The sequence below is a fragment of the Lepisosteus platostomus genome, chromosome 1 (genome assembly GCF_059453375.1).
Source record: "Lepisosteus platostomus isolate fLepPlt1 chromosome 1, fLepPlt1.hap1, whole genome shotgun sequence".
In the NCBI taxonomy this organism is placed as follows: Eukaryota; Metazoa; Chordata; class Actinopteri; order Semionotiformes; family Lepisosteidae; genus Lepisosteus; species Lepisosteus platostomus.
Window position 1 is genome coordinate 42,431,770 of NC_142611.1, and position 24,662 is coordinate 42,456,431.

Below are 24,662 nucleotides of genomic sequence, written 5' to 3' on the forward strand. Positions count from 1 at the left end.
TTCCTTGCAACAAGTGGAAGCTAACACATTGTTTAGGGTCTAATAAATTAGGTCTCACAGACCCTTACTAAGCAGTTAATCCATATACTGTAGTAAGGTAACATTTTTCCATTTCCATACATAGTTTATGAAGGTCATGGTTATAAAATAAATTATTAAATTCAATTATTTCAATCTTTCAGGGTAAAATATTTTCTGTTTTGGTATATGTACATGGTATATAATATTCTAGTTCTGTAATGCCTTTTGAAAGACAAACTTTTGAAATGCCTAAACATAATATTGTATATATTTTAAACAAGGTCACAGTTAAGTGTTTATTTTCATTGTGTAAATCTCCACCAGCCTGTCTGCACTACTGCCCCTTACAAGGGGCCTAGACAATTAACATTATGGTCCTTATTGTACCATGTTCTATGTTCACAGCATGTTGTCTGTAGTTTTCTTATGTGGCCTGGTAAATTGTAGTACAAGTTTGAACATAAATAATTGTGGGAGGGCTTCAAATTAGCAACCTTAATACCTTTACCTTTTTCATGTTTTGAAATCCCCAAAACAAGTGAATTACAATCTGTGGCCAAGCATAATTTCCACTGGAATTTCAGATAAAATAATACCCTCTTTTTTTCTGGCGCTGCATGTAACATGCAAATGTTTCAGGGTGACACAAAATTGATTATAAAGAGGTCACTAAGAATATGCTTTTCATTTCTTTTATAGCATTTCAATTAATTGAAGTCCTTCATGCTGGAGGTCTGTTACTTCGTTAAATATTGACAGAAAGACAAAATAGAATTTAATCATGCAATAACATTGCTTCTTTACTCAAAACCAAGTGAAAAATGAATTTATATGATTAATGTTGACTCTGTCAGAGTCTGTATAATCTGGCACCTACTGTATTCTCCATTTATTTTTCAGCAAGTGCATTTCAGACTAGACGAGAAGCCAGATTCCTCAGGAGATACCCTAAAATGGCCTTGAGCTGCTGACAATCCTCAGTGACTTAGCTAAATGATCAGCTAAAATACTCAAAATTTTACAGCTTTGCTTAACATAGTTTATTAAAGTGCTGACTGATGGTGCTTCAAGTTAATTAATGTGAAGTTCTGGAACTAATAAAAATATGAGGAAAGATTTTTTATGTATATGGGTCCTCTTTATTTTCATATGAAGGATTTCTTTGCTGCACTTTTTATACATAACTCAATAGCTATTTGGTTTTAGTCCTGTATTGATACTGTATTTCAATTATTTGTTTTTTCTTTTGTAGGTTATTCTTATCCTGACCAAATATTACCATGCAGACTCAACCAAGGTTCTGGAGAGTTCCCTGTGGAGGTAGGCCTTGCTTCATGCACTATCAATTGCAGTAGAGGTTTTTAAGAGGGCTATGGTTCTCCTGGGAGAGCAATTACAGGCGCTTACTTCAGCCACATACATTGAACATCCTAGTCTTCTTTCTAAAGGGCAGCAGAAAGGAGGTGGGTAAATAATAAATAGAACACTAAATATCCCAGGCAAATAACATGTAGTCTGATCTTTGTATAAAGAATGATGACAAAAGGTTTCCAAATATACAGTGTTTGTTAGTTTTATTATATTCCTTTGTGCTTTGGTGACCAGTTAAATCCAGCTGTCAGTGAAATTTGAATTGTTGTTAATTAGATCTGTGAAAGATAATACTCTGAGCTCTCTACAATGATCTTCCTGCGTGTACTTGGACACCTTGCGGGGCTTTTAAAAAAAAAAGTTATCTCCTTCTCTTGTGTTATAGCTTTGTTATTAATATTGGAATTGTTTTTCCTTTTTGTCCTTGCTTTAGTATCAGAATCCCCACAGTAATCTATTTCATATCTAGAAATTGCCGTTTTTCCCAGCGGGAGTCCAAAGGAATAAAATGGGAACAATGAAAGGGCGGAACTGCGAGTGCTGAAACAATAAATACTGTACTTCTACACTTCAACAATAAATCAGTTTTTGTTTAAGGTTCCAGAAAAAGAAATATGATGCATGTGTTTCCAAAGTTACCTTACTAACGTCCTACATTAAAACAATTCAATCTTTTACCCTCAATGTCCAGAGCAGTCAAGGATATAGTGATCCATCTGAGGTATTCCTGGGAGAGGCAGCTTGAAGTATCCCTAAAGTCTTGTAAATGCCAAGCTACCAGTTATGTAATGGCACTTAAAAACAAGCTTTTGGCAGCATTTGTATAAAGCAGTGGCTCCAGCATTTTGGTTCAATTGCATTATTTACAGTTCTAGTGTGGGTTCTCAGTTGCCCAGCTTAATGTCTACATTAGGCTTGTGGTGTGCAACTCATTTTACAACAAGAAAAGGTTATGTAAGATTTTATTTTCATTACATTGTTATCTGAAAGTGCTGTTTTTTCTTACAATGGGTGCTTGTAAAGTTTCAAGGAAAACAACAAATGGCACACGTGCAAAATCCAAGCGATCTTAAACTTTTAGCATTGGTAAATTATTTAGATATTTAATAGACCATCATCAACACTGATGTCATCAACATCAATAAACACATTAATTTACATTGTGATAAATGATAATTACCCATTACCCATTTGTAGTATTTTTAATCAACATATGGTGCACCACAGTCATCTTAAACTTCTAATGGGATGTGAGTGATCAACATGTCCTTTTATTAAGATGCATATCAGATTTAAAGATATATATATATTTTTTAAAAAAACTTGTAATTAAACAAAAACTTTAAATATTTTTTCACACAAACAAGTGAAATTAAATTAAAATGCTCACAAAAGTAGTGAAATATCTATAAAAACAAGAAAACATTAGTTGTTAGCTAAATATAACACACATTAATTATCTAACTTTAAAAGAATTAAGTCTTTCAAAATCATCAGTTTAAAGAATTTTAGAATACACCATGACAAAGTAGACATTCCTTACCTCGTAAATCTTGCTGGTGCTTTTTGTGCAGCACACATTTAAACATAGATAAAGAAATCTCTCCTCCTTTATATCGAGCACATTGTAAATAATCCTGTACTGTACAGTAGGTGTACTATACTGTAGTTTAATTTCACTCCCCCTTAGATACATTTAAGTCCTAGATCAAACAGGAGAACAGAAGGAAAAAAAATTTCTTCCCTTATTTCATTTTTTCAGGTTTCATTCATCAAAATATAGGCTATATACAGCAACACAGCAGATAGGGCACCTTTACTTTTAAAGAGTACAGTATGATGGAGATGTTGTTGATCCCATGTTAGACATTAAGTAGTATGCTGATTATTCTCGAATCAATAGGGAGTGCTTCTGCATAAAGGTTCATAATCAAACAAAAAGGAAATAAAAGGTTCTTAAACAGGGTTGTGTTATTGTGGTTTTGGGGATTTTTTTACTGTTGGGATTCTTTTTTTGTGTAAGGAATATCCTCATATGCTCATATACACATTATGAGCCGCCTGCCCTCAGCAATTATAAGAACAAGTTGAACATTTCCTTGAAGAACCTAATAGCAATTCAGGAAACATCTCGGATTGTATTTCCGTGTAATTCACTTTATTGTTACAATATGGTCGGATAACATGTAGCCTCTGTGAAAACTCTGAGGCATTCTGCAAGCTTGTTACAGTACCAGGCAGAATTAGTTTTGTGTTGGGATCCAACACTTTATAAGGAAAATGTCTTTGGTCAGTAAAAAAAAATAACTACTGTAGTAGTTTCGTGGTAACAGTCTATTATATTTTAAATGTAAGAAAACTGCAGATTGTGCAGTGTGAGGGAGTTTTTAGATGTCGGATTTTTGTGCCATTTTGTCATGTTTTTCAAAAGCAGTGTTAGCAAAAAGTGGACAAAATATGCACAGTATAAGACCTTTATTGAAAACAGAATTTAAAACATTTTCTACTCTGAAACATAACTGAGTCAGTGACTTCAGGTTCAAGAGAACTGAGTTGTATGAAGATTGACAGATATTAACATGGTTTACCTGAACTTTTCTGGGTGTTTTTTTTCCGTTTAATTTTTAAAAAGGCACAGAAGAATAAAAAAAAGTTCATATCTCCCTTATATTTGTGGTGGGAAAGCAGTATGATAGGACTTAGTACAGCTTTCCTGGGTTCTTTCACTTTTTGAGAATTGGAATGAAACTCGTTGCCCAACATTTACACAGATCATGCCTGTATATGGGTCCAAGTGAAATTACTCTACCTACAGGTACAGTATGTATGAAATACCCATGATAGTACTAGCCTTGAAATAGGAGACACTTTTTTGACCATATTGGACATTTTAATGTCTTGTTAGTGATTGTTTTCTTTAATTCCAGGGCACGAGACAGTTTTGTACAGTTTTTGTGGCTCCAGAAGTCTTGGGCTCGGCTTTAGTGTCTGTTTATAATTGTTGTAATATGTTACGTCTGATAAAAAAAAACAGTGAATTTTTTTTTGTCTGATTTTGAAAATAGGTTTTACTTCAGTTTTTGCTTTGCAGTCAAATCAGCTCTTCTATGGTAGCCTTCCCATACAGGGGGGTATTCTACTGTCAAGAGGTTGTGTTGCAGGAAAAGCGTATCCTTGTTCTACATCACTGTATCTCTTCCACAAGAAAGGGCAGAAGGGACTCACAGCATGGTGGGATGGGCCCTTTGTTTATGTGCTCACGGTGGAGCTGCTCCTTACTGAAGTACTTAATTATTGTCAGGAGCGGATCTCTGGGACATCAGCAGAGTGAATGGCACTGAAGTTGTTACAGTAACCCTAGCTGAAGTGCTTGTGGCCAGAAGGAAAGTACCTTTCACCATTTCAAATGTATATCCTATAGTATCTCAATCCTATAACTATAAAGAAATATTCACCAAGCATCAGTTCACTCACTAACAAACAGGACTCACTAACTCACTCACTAACAGGACGTAAACTGGGATTTGACTGTTGTGGGGTTTAGTTATTAGTAGCAGGGTAAGTGTTGCTGCACTAGTTATCTTGCTCACTATGAGAGGAAACACATTTTCAGACATTTGGTGTCCGTGTTTGGTGTACTGTACAGTATGTTGGCTGAGGAGCCAATGGTGTGAAGTTACCATCTGTGGGATTATGATTGAAAATATCAAAATCAGAACCCCCTTTAAATGTACCATTCTTAAAAGGCTATGTTTTCCAATGTAATTTGTAAATTTCTAAAGGTTTCCAACTGCAATTTGTTTCTAAGGAATTCTGTTTTTGGTAACATTCAATGTGAACTGATAAAATGTCTACATGGCTCCTTGTTGCTTACAACAGGTTTTGGAGTGTAAAAGAAGTGGTTTGGGGTCACATTTACACACGTCTGGAAATTCATAAATGCATCAGGCTGGGGCTTTTTGAATAAAACAGGAACAGATTCATTTAAAAATTGTGAAATCGTCAAACCCAGAGACAGGGTTTTCTTGTCCCTTGAGCTTTGATACTTTTAGAAATTCAAAGGGTCTTCAGGATGTTTAAAAGATAGAATGATGACTTTTAGACCACTGGTGCATAATAAATTTCTTTGAGAAAGGCTGCCATAGCCCACTGTAGTATCTCCACAGGGGGTAGACTTCAGAGTTAGCTTTGAGTGTCCTTTACTGGGATCTCAGGGATTTGGAGGAGAGTGTGGATAATGTATTACACTGCATTATAGAGATTAACATATGACACTTACTAAATCAATACCAGCGTGAAACTGTACAAAACCACTGATTTCACTTCTGTTTGATCCAAGGCTTGAAAGTCTGAGGCAGATACAAGCCCTCTTTTCTACGTTTATATTTTTTTCCATTTGTTTTGGCCTGAAGTTAAAAGCTGTTGACAATTAGACCGAGTTGCCCTTGCATTTTAAAGCTGTAATAAATATACAGATTTTGTCAATGTCTACTGAACCCAATTATGTTAGAGGCTGCTGTCTTATTTTCCTAAATATTCCATCTTTCCTTTTTAGAGATAAGGAAGCAGGCACCCCACCAGATGGTGCTGCATTGTAAATAGTTAATAGCAAACCACATCCTTCTCCAATTTCCATCCAGTCCACCATACATATTTAATGTTCTTCTGAGGACTGTAGCAAATCTTGTATCTGAAAAATGCATTTAAATAAATATATGAATAGGACACTTATGATATTGAGGAACTGGTAAATGGCTAGAAATATATCACCTTTCCGTTATCAAAAGACTCTCTGAAGAGAAAAAGGTTTCTACACATTGTCATGATCAGACTTATGGAAAAACTCTGTCAATGGCAATTGACAGAGGGATATTAACCCACAATCATGTTCTAGACAACTTTTGGAAATGAAAAGACCACATTATTTTCACTCAATGCTATTGTGTGAGTATAGTTTGAATTTAGCCGTTACTGAATCTAAATGGGTTATCACTGTCAATTAAAACAAAATGTCTCTCTATAGCAGTCTGTTCATACTACAATAATACCTTTGAGATTTACTTATATGTTTGATGGCTTTTAGGATATTGACATAGTATCTACTTTTTCTAAAATACAGTCCAACAGAGCACTAATTCCTTATTGTGTGTTTAATTATGTATATTACTGTGTATAAAGATGTGTATATTATTTGAGACTTGGATCATTCAGCAGTTTGAAAAATAATGTGACCCAATTCGGATATATCATGCTTTGAATTGCCATTTAGCATTTAAGAAAATTAGGTGGTAAAATTATCTATCTTTCTGTTGTACTGTTTTTCTGTGTGTATGCAATAGGACTAATGTAATGTTTAGCTCTCATAATCATTTAACTACTTGCAAAATGAACCAGGCCTCCATCTGGAACAAGTTTCACATTTCCTTCTACATTCTTTCTGGAATCAGTAACAGTACTGCTGAAACTACAGACAGCTGGGGCTAACAAAAAAATTGATCCCCTAGGATTTATAATTTCTGCCTTTGAGAAAACTGTGAAAGTATTCAAGGAAAAGTAATGCTTGGCTATATGCAACAAGACTGCTTCCATCTTCAAATACCCTCTCATAACTCTTTATTTCCAATTAGTTTAATCTATATTTCAATTTCAAGAAAATCAAATAGCTTTCTTGGATGTATTTTTAAAATGAGAGTAATGGCAGTCATGAACATCTTGAAACCAATCTATTGCATTTGGCTTTCTTGATCCCTAATCCTTTTTAATCCATACCATTTTTAACATAATGGAATCAATTAAATTGTTTGGTGTACAGATCATTTCTATTTATTATAAAGTGCTGTATTAATAATAAATGATACAGCTCTAACTAGACTAAATTTGCAATATTTCACATGCAGTGATTAACATAACATAACATCACTTTATTAGCCCTATACAATTTCTTGCATTAGGAATTTGTCTTTTCACATACCCCAGCTTGCTCTTCATGAGACACAGAGAGGGAGAGAGCCTGGGGTCAGAGCACAGGGTCAGCCATTGTACAGCACCCCTGGAGTAGTTTGGGTTAAGGGCACTGCTCAGGAGCCCAACAGAGTAGGATTCCTCTGCCGGCTTGGGATTTGAACCGGCAATCTTCCAGCCACAGGTGCAGATCCTTAGCCACAGAGCCACTGCTCCACCCCAGTGTTCAGTGTGCATTCTGAATGAGCCCTTTAACTGGTTGAGACTCTCCGGGCCCTAACTTATTGATTTATTTAAAATCATGTCAAAACATTTAGAAAATAGCACCTTATTAATCAGTTCAACGATGTACCTGTAAATTCCTATGAAATGAAAACGAGAAGGCCCTGTGCTTTTTAAGAGTAATTTACAGTATTAATGAATACCTCTCAAGAAACAAGAAAGATTAAATAGGTATTGCGGAAAAAAATCATAAGAGACCTTTGAGAAATCCGAGATGTTAACAATCTCTAGTTTTTTTTGTCATTTTCTACTATAAGTAGCTATAAGTGAAAATTAAAAATGGTTTGTAATTTAATTGTAATGTAAAGTGCTTTGTCCAACAGTGTGATTAAGGCTTGATTCAGAAATAACATGTAAATGCATCATTGCTTTTGACAAAAGCTAATCTGCACTGCATGGTATGAGTTTTTTCAAAGACATTCTCTGTTCTATGCCTAAAATGTTATGTTCAGTTATTAATTTTTTAGTTCGTGTTATTTTGGAAAGAAGAAAACTGACTTTATCCTTTTTAACAGTGAACAATTTAAGTTCTTGAGAAGCTTCTTTGATTTCACATGCTGGATTATCATCATATAGTTTAACTTTAAACTTGTTGATTTCTCATTGGTAAATCATGCACAGTTTGCATCTCTTATTTCCACTGTGTACTATTCCAAAATGACTTATTGCAGTGTTTTTAAGATTTTACAGATAGGATATTTTAAGTCTTTAAAGAGAGGATGCTTGACTATTTTTTTTTCCAAAGAGCAAATTATAAATCCTAAAGCAGAGATCTGGGACAGGAATGGTTTGAAGATGCTTTAAAACTTGCTGACATGTATGTATAGACTGTAATAACACTTGAGCCATCTCTGTCCCATCTAGTGAGTACATTTTGAGTTATGGAGATTCAGCAGTCCTGAAGTCATTTCTTACATTAAAAATACATCACCTGAGAGAAGCTTAGTTTTTGCAGATTGAAGTGGAAGGAATGCTTTTTTAGAAGTTTGCAACTTTTCTCCTAATGAAGTTTTAAACCTTGTTTCTGTAGCATTTAACATAGAGCTTCGTACATGAATACAAAAATACTGATTGCAATAAATAAAAACAAAAAATCTTCCATGATTGATTGTGGTGTAGCAAAACTGCATGTGAGAGCCAACACAGCCATTCATAATCAAAGCAAACTCAGAAATTCAGTCAGCTTGTGTTATTTAATGGCTGGGTTTGGCTAGAAACTTAGCTTTTAAAAGACAGCTGAATCAGGACTTTGGGAACTAAAAGTTCATAGCTCTCTCTACCACTACTTTTAATCTTTGAGCCACACTGCACACTCTTCCATTCTGTTTGCTGAAAATAAATAGCTGGTCTTGTGCTAAAGAATAGGCTGCCAAAGAACACAAGAGTTCCTTCCCACAGGGCCTTCTAATATGCTCAGGCTCAGTGAGTAATGAGTTTTCATTAATTCATATTAATTGAGATTTTAACCTTCATTGCAGATTATCAAAATGTTTTCTGTAACACCAGAGGCAGACAGTGCAAGCTTGTAATCTTAATTACTTCCTACAGAAGAATGACCTCACCTTTCAGAACATGACAGTCCATTCTGTCCTCATCCAACATAAATACAGATGATTTATTGCTTGTTCCTTCAGGATTGTCTGTTTCAAAGCTATCTTTATCAGGGTGGATGAATGTATTTTTCACACACAGCAGTAGTCGAAAGGGTGGAGTCAGTGCATATCAGATGTGCTAGTGACGCAGCACAACTAAGGAGGACATCGTACTGTGTGGAAAATAAAATGAAGCAAGGAAAGAGTTTTTTTTGTTGTGGATTTCTCGATTTCCCAAATAGGCTGTTGAACATAGAAAAAACGAATGTAGTCCCTTGTGACTTTAGACATTTACAGTACACTGTCTAATCCAGTTTCTACTCTGCTACCATTGTAAAAGTATTCATTACACATTGGAATGAAAATATTGTAATTTTTCCTGCAAGGTACAAAGCCAGTTGCTTGGTTTGTAAATTTCATATGTAATGATCGTGTCGTTTCCAGCTCTCGTAACACTGGGGCTAGTGGGCAAACTGCAAATCAATTGAACAGTTTGCCGGTTCCCGTGACAACACGTTTGGGCCGGGTGTCCAATGCTGCTGTCCCATAATTCAACTGCACTCACCTGGTTACCTGGACACACAGACGTTGCAATGCTTGGCCTAAGCTGTTGGCTATGTGACCTGGCGTTTTGTCTCTCCTGTGCTTTCTCGGTTTTTCCTCAGAGCTTAGTGTTCCTTTCCTGGCTTGTCTCCCTGCTTTGTCTCCCGACCTTTGATTCCTGGATTCCCCTTCAGCTTTGTTTTGTCTCTTGCACTTGACCTGGACTGCCAGACTGTGTTTAGTCTCTCAAGACTTCTAGCCTGTTAAACATCCTGTCTGGATTTCCTTCTTGGTACCTTTGTCTGTTTTCATTCCAGCTGTGTGCCTGAAGCTCTGAGATTCTCACCTGCTTGCACCTGTAGTCTCGCTGTTTCAAATCTCATTACCTGAGATCAGCACCATCCTTCTCCTGCACACGGATCCTTTCTCCAACACGGACTGCTGCCCCCACAGGTGTGTTAAGCAGTCAAATACATCATATTAGTATGATGTGGGCAGCACAGCTGGAAGGGAATGAGCACAGTTGCCTTGCAGCTCCAGGTGCGCCGATTTCTTCTCACCTTCCATATTTGTGCATATTTGCACAAATTGTGCATATTTCTGAACATTCATTCATTCTGAACATTCTGAAGACTTTGTCAACGTCTTTGAGGATAGTGAATATTTGTTTCAGGTCCCCTTGTAGTCTTCTCAGTTCAAAACTAAAAAGTTCAGTTCCTTCAGCCTGTTATTGCCAGTGTTTAACTGAAGTTCCTAAATGCTCCCTTTCCCTGTGGCCCTGCGATGAACTGGCATCCTGTCTGGGGGGGAGCTGCCTTTCACCCCATGTCACCCAGGTTGGCCTGCTTGCTGAAGACCAGGATACATAGTTTTCCAATCACAGATGGGGGTCAGATGGATGGATGATTATTTACAGTATATTGTATGTAACAGTAAATCAAAACACTAGAACAGCATTGTACAGGGTTGGACAAAATAATGGAAACACTTAACAAAAGAAATATTCCACACGTTTCAAATTAAAGTCAATACTAATTACCAATATATTTCCTCTTTAAAAGACGTCTTAAAATAAAAACTTTAATATGTAAAGTCTCCAAAGCAAAATGAGAGATCTAAGAGCTTTTGACAGGTTAAATAGCTGATGCTCAAATTGCAGATGTGTCAAAGAAACTGCAAAATTATTTTATGTGTCAAGGGGAACAGTGTTGAACATCGTGACGGCATATGTCAAACAAGGGAAAATAGAATCAGGAAAGAGGAGCAGTGGTCGCAAGTCAAAGCTCACTGAGAGAGACAGATGGATACATAACAGGATAGTTGCTAAAAATCACAAAAAAATTGCCGCAGAACTGAATCTACACCTTTGTGACGCAGTGTAAACAAAACCTGCACATGTGCTACACGAAGCTCATTTTTATGGTATGGCTTCCATTTGGAAATGCACAAAACAACACGCGACATAGCATAATGAGCACAAAACCTTGACTTCTGAGCAGTGGAAGAAAGTACGATCTGATGAGTACTCTTTTTCCTACACCTGGTTGGGTTTATGTTTGGAGAAAGCCAAAGGAAGCCTTCAACCCACCTGCGTATTCTCAACTGTTAAACATGGTGGTGGGTCTGTTATGGTATGGACAGCCATCTTGCAGGAGTCATTGTGTCTGATTATTACTCTGCATGGCAGATTCACAGCCAAGGAATATAAAACAATTTTAGTGTAACAGTTTCCTAAAGATGTCCCCATATTACAAGACGATAATACCCCATACACATAGCTAAATGGATTAAAGGGTCCGTTATTTTGTCCACCCCCTCAGGTTTTATAGAGTTATATCTCAGAATTTTTATGACAATTGTAGCAAAATATGCTGCAAGGTTATGCTGTGCAAATGTATGCAAGAAGTTCACAAGCTGAATGCTGTCTGTCTAAACCATTAGTTTCCCATGACATGGTTAAAACCAATGGAAACAGCCTACAATTCTGATTTAATACCAGAGTAAATTAATCTTTGACAAAAATATAGTACTATATTTTCATGAGGCTTTGCATGTCAAACATGCCTCTCCCCCCATTTGACATTTTTAAAATATTTCTAAAAGGGGCAGGTTGACTCCTCCACCCCACAGCCACACGCACATACACAGCGATAACTTGAGGTCTATTGTTAGTTACCCCTGTCAGAATCCTGGCTCTCTACAGATGTCACTGGGATTTGAAATCCAGCTGTCAGGATGCCTTATGCTTTTTTCCACTTACTATTATTTTAACGTTCTTACTGGCTTACTGACATTTGACGGGTTAAAATTAGGTTAATGGTTTTAGTGCTTGTTACAATATACAATTTCTTGACACATGTATGCTACTGTACATGTGCACTTATTTAAAAAACAAAAGTTTATACTGCAAGAGGGTAAAAATCTGAGATTTGCAAATTGAGTGTACAGAAGCCGAGTATATTTTGAACTTGCCCTCCCAGTATATCAGGCTCTGAATCTAGTACTAATTGGTCAATTGTGCCCATATTGCATACTGCACAGAGACCCTCGATAAAGGGATTTCAATCTTTTCTAGCAGTAGTACAGTATTTTTGTCTATGCAGTTATTTCTATGTTTAATAACCATGTTTTCTTTTATGGGCGGCTTAGTCGTGCAGTTGTCAGCATTGCTGCCTTGCAGCACTGGTGCCCGAGTTCAATTGTGGACCTGGGGTGCTATCTGTGTGGAGTTTGTATGTTCACTCTGTGTTTGCATGGGTTTCTTCTGGGTGCTCTGGTTTCCTCCCAAATACTGGTAGGTGAGCTTCTGGGAAAAGTGGCCCAAGTGTCAGTGTGTGTGTGTCTGTGTGTGCCCTGTGATGGACTGGAGTTCTGTCCTGGATGTACCTTACCTTGTGCCCATTGCTTGCTGGGATAGGCTCTGGCTCCCCCATGACTCTATAGGATAAAGTGTTTAGAAAATGAATGGATTATCCTTCACTTGGATTTAATTGCTTGGCATTAAGCTGGAATGAGAGGAATATTTTTTATTGATCCATGTTATCTATGCTATAAGTCACATCAAAGTCAATTAAAATACTGCACACTGAAACCTTTTATTGCTTGGGTACTGACGTGCCACAAATGAAACATGATATAAATCACACATCAGCATGTATGACTGATTTTGATCTCTTTAGCTGCAAAAAAGCCAGCTTTTCATAGCAGCAGAAATGATATCTGTACTCTACAGAAGTCTATATACTCTGAACTTTGGATTTTCAGCTGGAACCGTTTACACTTTTTTTTTCAGATCTGTCATGTAGCAGATATGATGTTATAACTTTTCAAGCATTATTCATGAAGAATGGAATTTGTGAAGATGACACTTTTATCCAAGGTAGCTTGTACTCCTTTAAAGACATGCTCACTTATGGATACAACGGCAATCTGTGATATGGCACAAAACCTTGAGCTTACAACTTCCCAGCCTTAAACACTGCTCTACACAGCTGCTGTAGCTGCTACTGAAAAATACTCAAGAAACTTTCTTATGAAAAGGCCTGGATGTATCTCAGCTCAAGTATTTTGTAATGCTTATGTCTGATATTGGAAGACAGTTTATATAGTGTTAAGTGAGAAATGTATTTTTAAGTCTCCTGCATGTGGAGATGTCAGCACAGTAAGAGGGGAAAAAATCATGATTGGAGTTTTTTTTTCTTTGTTGTTTTACGTTATACTGTGTAAGGATATTAACATAAGCACATGGGCTTTTCAGCTTCAATTATATGTACTCAACCACCTCTGTGCTCAGGGTTTTTGGATTTGTGCTCAGTGATTTCATTAGGAACATAAGAAAGATAATAAACGAGAGGAGACTATTGTCTCACCTATTTGGTTGCTAGTAGCAAATTGACCCGAGGATCTTATCCAGCTGGTCTTGACCCTTGGTTGCTTATAAACCGAAATATATAGAGATTCCTTCTGTACTCTGTTTTAAATGCATATCCATGTGGTGTCCTCTGGTGTGCCCTGATTTGTGTTTCAAGAGTAATTAAATACTGTATTTTCATCCATGTTCCAGGAATAGTTCGGAATCTCCTGGTTTTCATGTAAACCAAACTTTCATTTATTTCACTAAACCAGTTCTGGGCCTGATTAAACATCATTGTGACCTTTAGCCACTGCTCAAAGGTGACTGTAAAACCTAAAGCAACTAGATTCTTCAAAGCGATGAATATTTAATGAATATTTCCAAATCTATGTGGAAGATTTGAAATTTACTGTATTTCTGGAACACTTTTCATGACTATCTTTGCTGTCACTTTAATTTGCCTTTGTTACTTTGAGGACATTAAACTGGGTAGTTATTATTGATCTGGAATGGCCTAATAATAAAGGGGTCCCTGTCAGGTGTTGCTAATTGACTGAGTGACCTGCACAACAGACTGGCTAAAAACGATGATTTCACTGGCTGTTGGCTGTGCATTAGGTCATTTAGTGCTTACCACCTACAGTAGCGCAGACACCATACCTAGACAACAAAGAGTGTTTTAGAATCTCTCCATTCTTGGATTTCACCCAGTTAGCATTAATGACCAGCCTAAGTGTCTGAGTCATTGTCAGTCTTTCTTATTTTCCTTTTTACTTCTGAGTATCCAAACCATAAAATGACTCCTTTAATTTATTTGTTACCTGCTTCTTTATCACCTCTGCCACCTTTCTCTCCCCTTCCTAGACTACCAAACCCATTGACAGGCCTGTAGGCTGAAAGTAGTACTCTGGGAAATGTCCTTGAATTGGAGTACAGCCTATACAACAATGCCTCATTTATGGAACAAGTGCCTGGAATAAATGTTTTGGGGGGCTCATGTTAGCTCCTTGAATAAGAAAGCATTTTGACAAATACCCTATGGTGACGGAATTAAAACTGACATACAGCTTCATCTCAAAAGGGATTCATTTGTTGCAATGTCAGGTCACATGCTTTTGCTTGAGGAAGATATATGGCAGAGCGTGATGGAAAGTGTCTCCACAATGGCTGTCAAAACGTCGGTAAGATACATCTGTTAATTTATACTTCAACAAATTGCAGGAGTTCTTCTTTCAAGGAGAAGCATACAGAATGGGGCTTATTGCAAATAGCAGCCTAGAATAGGATAGAGACCATGTTACACAACCCACATCTTTCCCAATAATCTCCATTGTATTGCTCCACTTCTGACAGTTCCTTAATGGTTTGATTAGTTGGATCAATATAACATCTGAGGTGCAGGTTGTGTTAAAAGGGAGGGCCATGTTTTGAATAATCTCACTCCGTGTTGGTTAAATCAATAGACGGCAACATTGCTGCTTGTAACACTCATATAGTATTGTAACATGGCAGTGTTCCATCTTGGACTCGTGTAGTACTATTTTCCTTCCTTGTTCAGCCCCGGTATAAATCTTGGTAAAATATATTTTGATTTGTAACAGTTGTACTGTAACTGACATATTAAAATGTAATCAATGTTATGGACCTCTATAACCTTGCATGCATCATCATTATTATTGTTGTGTTGTTCTTGTTATAACATACTGTATTTAGTCTATTTTTTTAGTTTTCATTTGCTATAGCAAACGTCACAGCAGTTTTGCAAGGGCATTTATACCCTTTATATATATAGTATTTATATAGTATTATAGCAATGTATTTATACAAAGCTCTTTACATAACAGTTGTTTTGTATTTTCTGCTGAGTCTTCAAACATTCAGGTAGGTATGAAAATCTAACTGGGGTTACCTAAACTGATTACTAAATTTTAAAAAAAGTGTCATTATTTAATTTTATTGTGATTCATAGTTGTCAAAATAGTTTTCATATTACAGTGCCTTGCGAAAGTATTCGGCCCCCTTGAACTTTTCAACCTTTTGCCACATTTCAGGCTTCAAACATAAAGATATAAATTTTTTATTTTATGTGAAGAATCACCAACAAGTGGGACACAATTGTGAAGTGGAACGAAATCTATTGGATTTTTGAAACTTTTTTAACTAATAAAAAAATGAAAAGTGGGGCGTGCAAAATTATTCGGCCCCCTTGCGTTAATACTTTGTAGAGCCACCTTTTGCTGCGATTACAGCTGCAAGTCGCTTGGGGTATGTCTCTATCAGTTTTGCACATCGAGAGACTGAAATTCTTGCCCATTCTTCCTTGCAAAACAGCTCGAGCTCAGTGAGGTTGGATGGAGAGCGTTTGTGAACAGCAGTTTTCAGCTCTTTCCACAGATTCTCGATTGGATTCAGGTCTGGACTTTGACTTGGCCATTCAAACACCTGGATACGTTTATTTGTGAACCATTCCTTTGTAGATTTTGCTGTATGTTTGGGATCATTGTCTTGTTGGAAGATAAGTCTCCGTCCCAGTTTCAGGTCTTTTGCAGACTCCAACAGGTTTTCATCCAGAATGGTCCTGTATTTGGCTGCATCCATCTTCCCCTCAATTTTAACCATCTTCCCTGTCCCTGCTGAAGAAAAGCAGGCCCAAACCATGATGCTGCCACCACCATGTTTGACAGTGGGGATGGTGTGTTGAGGGTGATGAGCTGTGTTGCTTTTACGCCAAACATATCGTTTTGCATTGTGGCCAAAAAGTTCGATTTTGGTTTCATCTGACCAGAGCACCTTCTTCCACATGTTTGGGGTGTCTCCCAGGTGGCTTGTGGCAAACTTTAGACGAGACTTTTTATGGATATCTTTGAGAAATGGCTTTCTTCTTGCCACTCTTCCATAAAGGCCAGATTTGTGCAGTGTAAGACTGATTGTTGTCCTATGGACAGACTCTCCCACCTCAGCTGTAGTTCTCTGCAGTTCATCCAGAGTGATCATGGGCCTCTTGGCTGCATCTCTGATCAGTCTTCTCCTTGTCTGAGCTGAAAGTTTAGAGGGACGGCCAGGTCTTGGTAGATTTGCAGTGGTCTGATACTCCTTCCATTTCAAGATGATCGCTTGCACAGTGCTCCTTGGGATGTTTGAAGCTTGGGAAATCTTTTTGTATCCAAATCCGGCTTTAAACTTCTCCACAACAGTATTACGGACCTGCCTGGTGTGTTCCTTGGTCTTCATGATGCTCTCTGCGCTTTCAACAGAACCTTGAGACTATCACAGAGCAGGTGCATTTATACAGAGACTTGATTACACACAGGTGGATTCTATTTATCACCATCAGTCATTTAGGACAACATTGGATCATTCAGAGATCCTCGCTGAACTTCTGGAGTGAGTTTGCTGCACTGAAAGTAAAGGGGCCGAATAATTTTGCACGCCCCACTTTTCATTTTTTTATTAGTTAAAAAAGTTTCAAAAATCCAATAGATTTCGTTCCACTTCACAATTGTGTCCCACTTGTTGGTGATTCTTCACATAAAATAAAAAAATTATATCTTTATGTTTGAAGCCTGAAATGTGGCAAAAGGTTGAAAAGTTCAAGGGGGCCGAATACTTTCGCAAGGCACTGTATACCCTTTTTCTATTTATGCCTCTTACCTTTCTGTATTTTTGTTGTAATGTGTGTATACAGTATATAAGGATTTTCCATTCTATTATTTTGTGTTCAAGATGTCTTTCCTTTTTAGTGTATTAGTCTTTTTGTGGCAATTTGTAAATTTTTTGCTCCAAATTCTCTAACTTCATTAAGGAAAATAATTTAAATAGACAAATTTAAATGCTGGTCAAGGTGGCATAGACATTCCATTTTTGCAAGGATTTGTAGCTTCTAAATCATGTTTAATAGAAAACAAAAACAAATTCCGTTCTCAGGTGACTGTGGGACCAAAGAATCTTTGAAAAGAACAAAGAGTCTTTGCGTTGAAGTCATTTATCAGGAGAAGCCAGAAAGAACATATGTTGTGATGCTGCATTCTGATGTTGTACGAATGCAGCCTGACCTTGTTCATCTCACTCAACTGGAAATATTTAGAAGCAGTTTCCCAGTCTGAAATTAAAAGAACACTTTTATTTGCAGTGTTTCTGTATTATGTATCTCTTAATAAATACATTTTTTTCCAACAGCACCAGTGGAAGAAATTTCCCTTAAAAGTTTAAAGCATCTTAGAAATAAATACCAGAGACTATTATTATGTGGCTACAAGAGATTTGTCCTGTATTATTTTCTGTATTCTAATCTGAAATGGCTGGACAGTTTCATCAAAAGTTGCATCAAATGCCGGGCAACAGTATTTGAGCTATTTCCTTAGAGTGAATAGACAACATTATTCATTTGCATCAACATAATAATAATTTAAACCATGAAAACAGAAGATTAAGCAGAGAATACAGTATCTGAAGACTAGAACTATACTAGTGCTGCATTTTCAAACTTGTTTTTTTGAGAGGCTCTACAAATGCTGTACTAATACTGTAAATATTCACAAAGGTCCTAAGAATAGCCTTAAATTAGGATACAGAACAAGCCTTGAGCTGACAGGAAAGGCAAAGATTGTGGATGTTTTTTTAGCCTCAGGCTTACACTTAAACAAGAGCATGCTAGAAGTGTCCTCAAAGCAATTCTGCATATCTGACAAAGTAAAATGATTTTTTCCACAAAAAAAAATCAAACTGTACTCTTGTGGGAAAGATTCTTAGGAACCTCATTCAGAATTCAAAGACCAGATGGGCTTTGTGGCTAAACTCTCTGAAGTGAAATCTGAAGATGAAACTTCAAAAATGTTAAGGGGCCTTAGCAATTTTCACTGATAAACTGGTATTTTAATTTGCAATTCAGCATGAGTTTGTGCTCAGAGTTTAAATTGTGTGTGGTTGTTAAATATATTTGTGTTGTTGTGGATATACTAGTTTCATACTGTACATCCTGTTATTGTTATTAACATCTCTATCATGAGAGACAAAAGTCTAAACATATAGTGTATAAACATTTCCATTTAAAGAATGTGTATCATTGATCTTTGTAGTTTTGTTATGTTGCTGTTTTTTAACCTTAATAAGAACTTATTATTTCATAGCATATCCATTGCAAAACTGGGGTATTAGGCTCTTCAGGAAATTGTAGCTTCATTCAGACACTTCAAGGTCCTCCAGGAGACATTTTATTCTGTTTGTGGGGGGACAAAATGAGCTATTGATTGCCTTTGTGCTGTCACTCTAACAGGCATTAATATAGGAAGGTCAAACTCTGGAGCTGTCATCTATCCCAATTTCTAAAGCTTGTGCTCTTTATGGATACAGGCACGCCAACACTTATAATCCTAATAAGTTTCACTTTCTCATCAAATTACTTGGATGAATTGATGTTTCTGTGTAAGAGTTCCTTTGCTGTGGGACTCTTTTATGCAGTCAATCAAAATAAGTCACTGTCGTCTAACATCCACAGCTATTGATCTGCCTTTATCGGGGGCTACAGATTTCCTGTCCTGCACAAGATAAAGCTGTATATAGGTAAGCAGACTACAACAGTACAGTGTGAGGAGTTAATCATGCAGGTAGAACAGCGTATTCCACCTGCCTTTGTAAACTTAGGATAAGTAGGTATTTGAATTTTTATTGATGATATTGTATAATATGTAATTATATTGTTTAATTTAGGCCTGGATTCTAAATCATACATAGTGTAACAACAAACATAGCACTCCAAGTGTTTTATAGAGAATAACATTCATTCAGTGCCTTGGTAGCTAGAAATAACAATGGTAAAAAACAAACATCTGACATTGATCGTCTCACCACCCAGCATATTTTTGGGGAATTGTGCTTATTTAATATTTGGAAAGTTGATGAGATGGTTGTGTGCATCAAGGCTGTTCAGAATGAAAAATAGCCAAGTAAAGCAGTCATGCTTCTAATACAGTTGATATTTTTCTGAGGCAAATTTGACTGTAGTTTTCCCATTGTAGGCTTTAGCATCACAGATGAATCACACTTTTTTTTCCCCTTTCTTTCTCTGCCTATGAGTTTGTTACAAGATGTCATTTCCCTTTGATCTTCTGTGAAGGGGATGACTTGAAAACCTGAAACTGAGCAGCCAGTATAGGGAAGGACAACTCTATGTGGTTTTTAATGAGCAATATGATTATGCTGCTTCCTCTCACAAAAATGAATGGTCCAGTAGCCATTTTTGCTAGGCCCTTGTAAAATCCTCACTGCCACAGAAATAAGGCCAAGAAGAGGCCCATGTCTTCAGCCTTTCAAAGGGATTTTGAATGAATATAGCAGCACTTGCAATTTTATGTCTATTTTTGTATTAACTGTTATAATTTTGGTAGTCACTTCTTTATAAAACCAAGGTGGGAAAGAGTTTAAAGGTTACAGTCATAAATTAAAAGAACCTTGTGTTCTGTATTTTCAAGAAGATACCAGGTCTGGCTTTCAGCCCCTTGGTTCGTGACCTTCGGGTAGACCAGAATGAAGTCTCCCAACAGGAAAGGGGAATTGGCAAGGATTTATGGGCCACATCCTGCTATTCTGACACTAATAAGCATTGTCTTGCGAAGAACTATAAACCACAATTAATTGAGCTCAGCCTTCCAGGACTCAGCAGCTTGCCAGGTTCCACTGAGTAGATCTGGCAGATAAAAGTGGATATGACTAGGTGGTAAGATCCGTCTTTGACCTCCTTTGTGTGGATTCAAGCTGGAGGGGGTTTTCTTAAAAGCAAAAACGGAGGAATTTCTGTTTTCAAATTGTAAATCATCAAGGCAAATAGTCCATCTAATTAGATTATTAGTGATAGGCAATTTGCCACCCACCTGCCCCCCAGGAAATATGCAGAAAATGAGGATGCTAGACTGTAAAACATTATGACAATTAAACATTAGAAACTTCCCAAGAATGTTGCCTCTTGGCTGTGTTCAAAGAATATCATTTAACAGTCTTTAATTGTGTGTATTATTTTACATACTGTATAAATGATAGCATAGAATCAATTTAGCTTTCTAAAGTATGGATGTAATTGGACTGTTTCCACATTTTTCCTTAATAGATGGTTCTCAGAGCTCCATCAGACCTTTTCTGTAAGTAGACTGCCAGATATGTTGCACTTTGTCAGCGTGTAAGGTGGCATACAGAGAGTGTGAAGTGTTTTTGTTGAAGGGCTTTAATAAATGAGAAGCAAACAACATTACAGCAGGCCCTGCCAACTCTCCAGTCTTTAGATGCCACTCTCCTGCCTGTGCCCCTGGTTCCCCTGCTGCTCCGTTGTCGAGTTTCTGTGTCTGGAAGAGCCACCTGCTGCCCAGGGAGCTGCACAAAACTGCCCTTCAACCCAGTCAGCTGTGCTTGGAGGGGTGAAGTGCCAATACTACAGACAGCCGTTCAGGAGACTGCCATCCTGCACATTAAGGCCTGCTGCAATAGCTCCTGAAGTCACAGATAGTGTACATTAAATGCAGAGCCACAGGACAAAGCAAATTCAGAAGTCCGAAGTACAATATAGGGTTATATTACTGCAATATGAAAAAAAAACGTTATATAAAAACATGAAAACATACTTTATTTTAATTTACTTTAAAAAATACTATTTTGTGCATTCATCATTACAGAACTTTATTGCAAGTTAATACAAAATACAACTAAGCAGGTCTCTTATACTACAAGACTGGGCTTTTGTTCTGATATTGAAAAGGACTAGAAACAATAGTGAAACACAAAAGACAGATTTACCAGCACTTAACTTGCTGTTAATCATGTCAATCAACCAGTCACACAGCACTCCTTGTTTCTTTCTGATATAAGGGCCAGGATTAAACTGAAACGTCAATTCACTGAGCCATACGTGTCAGTTGACAAGCAGGTTTAGTTTGCCAGGAGCCCCTTGTGCCTACTCAGTGGAAAGGCAACGTCATGTACTAGGTCAGGAATTTACAACTGGCTGTGCAGTAAAAATTTTGATTTTAATATGTGACAAACTCTTACTGAATAAGACCATTCACGCTCTGTTTTCTTCATAATGAATAATGCTGTTTAAACCAACTCTTTGGCCTACCAATATAAAAATACAATTTCAAATATGTTAAATAATAAATACAGTAATTACACTAAAAAATGAACTTTTGAGTTACCAGAAAAATTGATGGGCTTGCTTTTGTAAATATGTCCAGCTGTGTGAGGTTATGGGAATATGAAACAAGCTACCTAGCCATGCTATTGAAGCCAGTACCCTTGCTTCTTTCAAGAAACGGCTGATTCAACTACTACTAACTAACTAGCTGTCTGCATGAAGTTTGTATGGTTTTCCTCTGCGTCCTCTGGTTTCCTCCCACAGTTCAAAGACATCCTGAAGTAGTAGATTAAGTGGTTTATTAAAAAACTGGTCCTGGTGTGTGTGAGTGTGCATGTGTGTGTCAGTATATGCCCTGTAATGAAGTGGTGCCCCATCTAGGGTGCAGTCTACCTTGTGCTTGTTGCTTACTGGAATAAACTCCAGCTCCCCCAAATCATGGCCTCCTAACAATCCCCATCTGTGGATTGACTTCATCACTCTGTTCTCCTTCCCACTAATAGCTGATGTGTGGTGAGCATTCTGGTGCACTTTGGCTACTGTCGCATCATCCAGGTGGATGCTGCACATTGGTGGTGGTGGAGGGGAGTCCCCATTACCTGTGTAATGGGAGTGGAGTGTCCAGAAAAGTGCTATATAAGGGTAAGGAATTATTATTATGACCCTGAAGTGGCTGAACACGGATTACATTAAATATTTGGATATGAGTGACATATCAAGACATATCAAGTTCCTGCTCAAAGCCAATAATCTTGCTATCACTAGCTGGACGGGCATCACAGAGGAACCCCGCACTGCTGAAGCAGTACTGTGATATGGGCACTGACAGTCAATCTAGACAAGACCAGGAGAAAGAGGTACCTGTTCACATTGAATAGCAACATGTTGGGAAACACAATTAAATGCAAATACCTTGGTCTGAGAACAAATTTATCAGGCAATAAGGGCACCGAAAGAGAAGGCACACAGTTATTTCTACTTTAAAAGATGGAGGCACTATAATTTCAACCCATGGACAAAAAGTGTCTCTTTATATTTGAAAGTATAACCAACCCATTGCACTATATGAAAGTGAAGTATGGAGTCCAGCTGCAGGCCAGGATTATGCAGAATGGAACAAACACACCAGAAGCTCTGCATAAAGAGATCTGGAAAAAAATTATTCTAGTGCAGATAAAAAAGCAACACCAAACAATGCGTGCAGGGCTGAATTAGGTCAGTTCTTACTGCTAATCAATGTACAAAGGATTCAGCCTTATTGTTAGCTAAACCTGCAGAGCAGTGCCTAGAACTGCCACAAGACCCTGATCCTAGGGAGGAGCCCTCTCACCCTACCCTGTCCTGAAGCTCACTACTATGAACCACACTGACACTAACCAGCCTCAGGATAGCCCTGCTAAAACACCACAGATCAAGGTCAACCAAAACACAGTACCAGCTAAATAACACTCCCCCACCCACTGGGGCACACACACACAAACAGAAACTGGAATGCTCCCATGCCCTTAAAAGACAATACACACTGGCTAAGTATCTGACCAGAGTGCAAAACAACATGATGACACAGACTTTACTGAAGTACAGGCTCTGTGACCACAGCTTGACCATAGAAACTGGGCAGCACAAGCAAATCCAGCTCCCCAGAGAGGACAGGCTGTGCTCCCACTGTCAGCTGGGAGAAGCAGGGAAATACAAAGAAATACTTCAGGGATTAAAGAAAGTTTATTTAATAAAATAACCAATCTAATCCCATAATTGCCACATCTACCAGAAGCATAACCTCTTCCACTCCAACTGGGGGATGGGGAGGAGACTCAATAGAGCTGGCAGCCCACCATGCAATCTCCTGTCCCAGCCAGAGGACCAGAGAACGAGCCTCTCAGATATTAGTGTTAATAATGTTTCTTGTTTCTTAGTTATAAAAGTTTTCTAATTGTTATCAATTTGGCAACACTGCAATCTATTGGTTATGCCAATAAAACTCTCTGAATTTAAATTTGACAGTTTTCTGTTTGCTAAAAACCTGGAACCATCATTGCCTTTTAACGGGAATCAATTTAAACCTCAGATCACAACACAATCTGTACAGTACTTGTTGAACAAACCCCAATTGTTTTGTACTAATAATGCAATGCAAAGAACAGATTAAAAAAAAACATGCACTTTAACTTCTGCAAATTAATGGTGGTAGACTGTATTTATAAGTTTTAGAGAGGTGTTTTATAGCCAGTTTTCTTAGAAGCATTTCTTAAAAATGTGAACCCTGTCTGTTTTCATATTTTAAAGGGTTATAACTTCCCATGACATTTCTTCACACATCCTCCCACACGCTACTACCACTGAGGTAGGATATACAATGGACCACTGTCATCTGATTGCTAGACAGATATTGCCTGAGGACCTTGAATTGATTGAGTGAGGCCTTGATACTTTGTGCTGGTGAAATCTGTTTATTTCTTTAAATGTGCGTTTCAGTCAGTGTACATTTAAACTGGAATTTGTCAGTCTGCAGCCTTGTGCCCTCTGGGGAGGATGGAAGGCACCAGAAAAATTGCCTGTGACATCTTGGCTGGGCTCTACCTCTTTGCATACACCTGTTTAAACTGTACACCACAGTATTTGTTGGAAAAGAGAGCACCTGTATTTTGCTATTTATGTTTTACCTTCTGCCTGGGTCAATAGGGGATCATCCTATAATCCTGTAAATTCTTTAGAGAAAACACAAAATACCATTTTACCATCTGGCAGAAGGTGTAATTAAAGGTTTCCACACACCAACAATGATTAGAACAATCTTGTTTTTACTCAAGATGTAATGTTTAATCTTTAGAGTGTTCCGTGCTTGTTCACTGAATTGGGAAACATTAATGTACGTACTTAAATGCTCTAATGAGTAGCTGGTGTTTTCTGTGCATTTCATTAT

The 24,662-nt window shown here is 37.5% G+C and overlaps 1 protein-coding gene across 2 annotated transcripts in view; it reads left to right on the forward strand.

Annotated features, from left to right (window-relative positions):
• sorcs2 (sortilin-related VPS10 domain containing receptor 2) overlaps positions 1-24,662 on the forward strand; it is a 368,175-nt gene that overhangs the window by 111,679 nt on the left and 231,834 nt on the right. For both annotated transcript variants that reach the window (XM_088629251.1, XM_088629260.1), the window contains exon 2: positions 1,274-1,341. In XM_088629251.1, the coding sequence (XP_088485377.1) occupies positions 1,274-1,341 (68 nt within the window). The remainder of the gene's footprint in view (positions 1-1,273; positions 1,342-24,662) is intronic.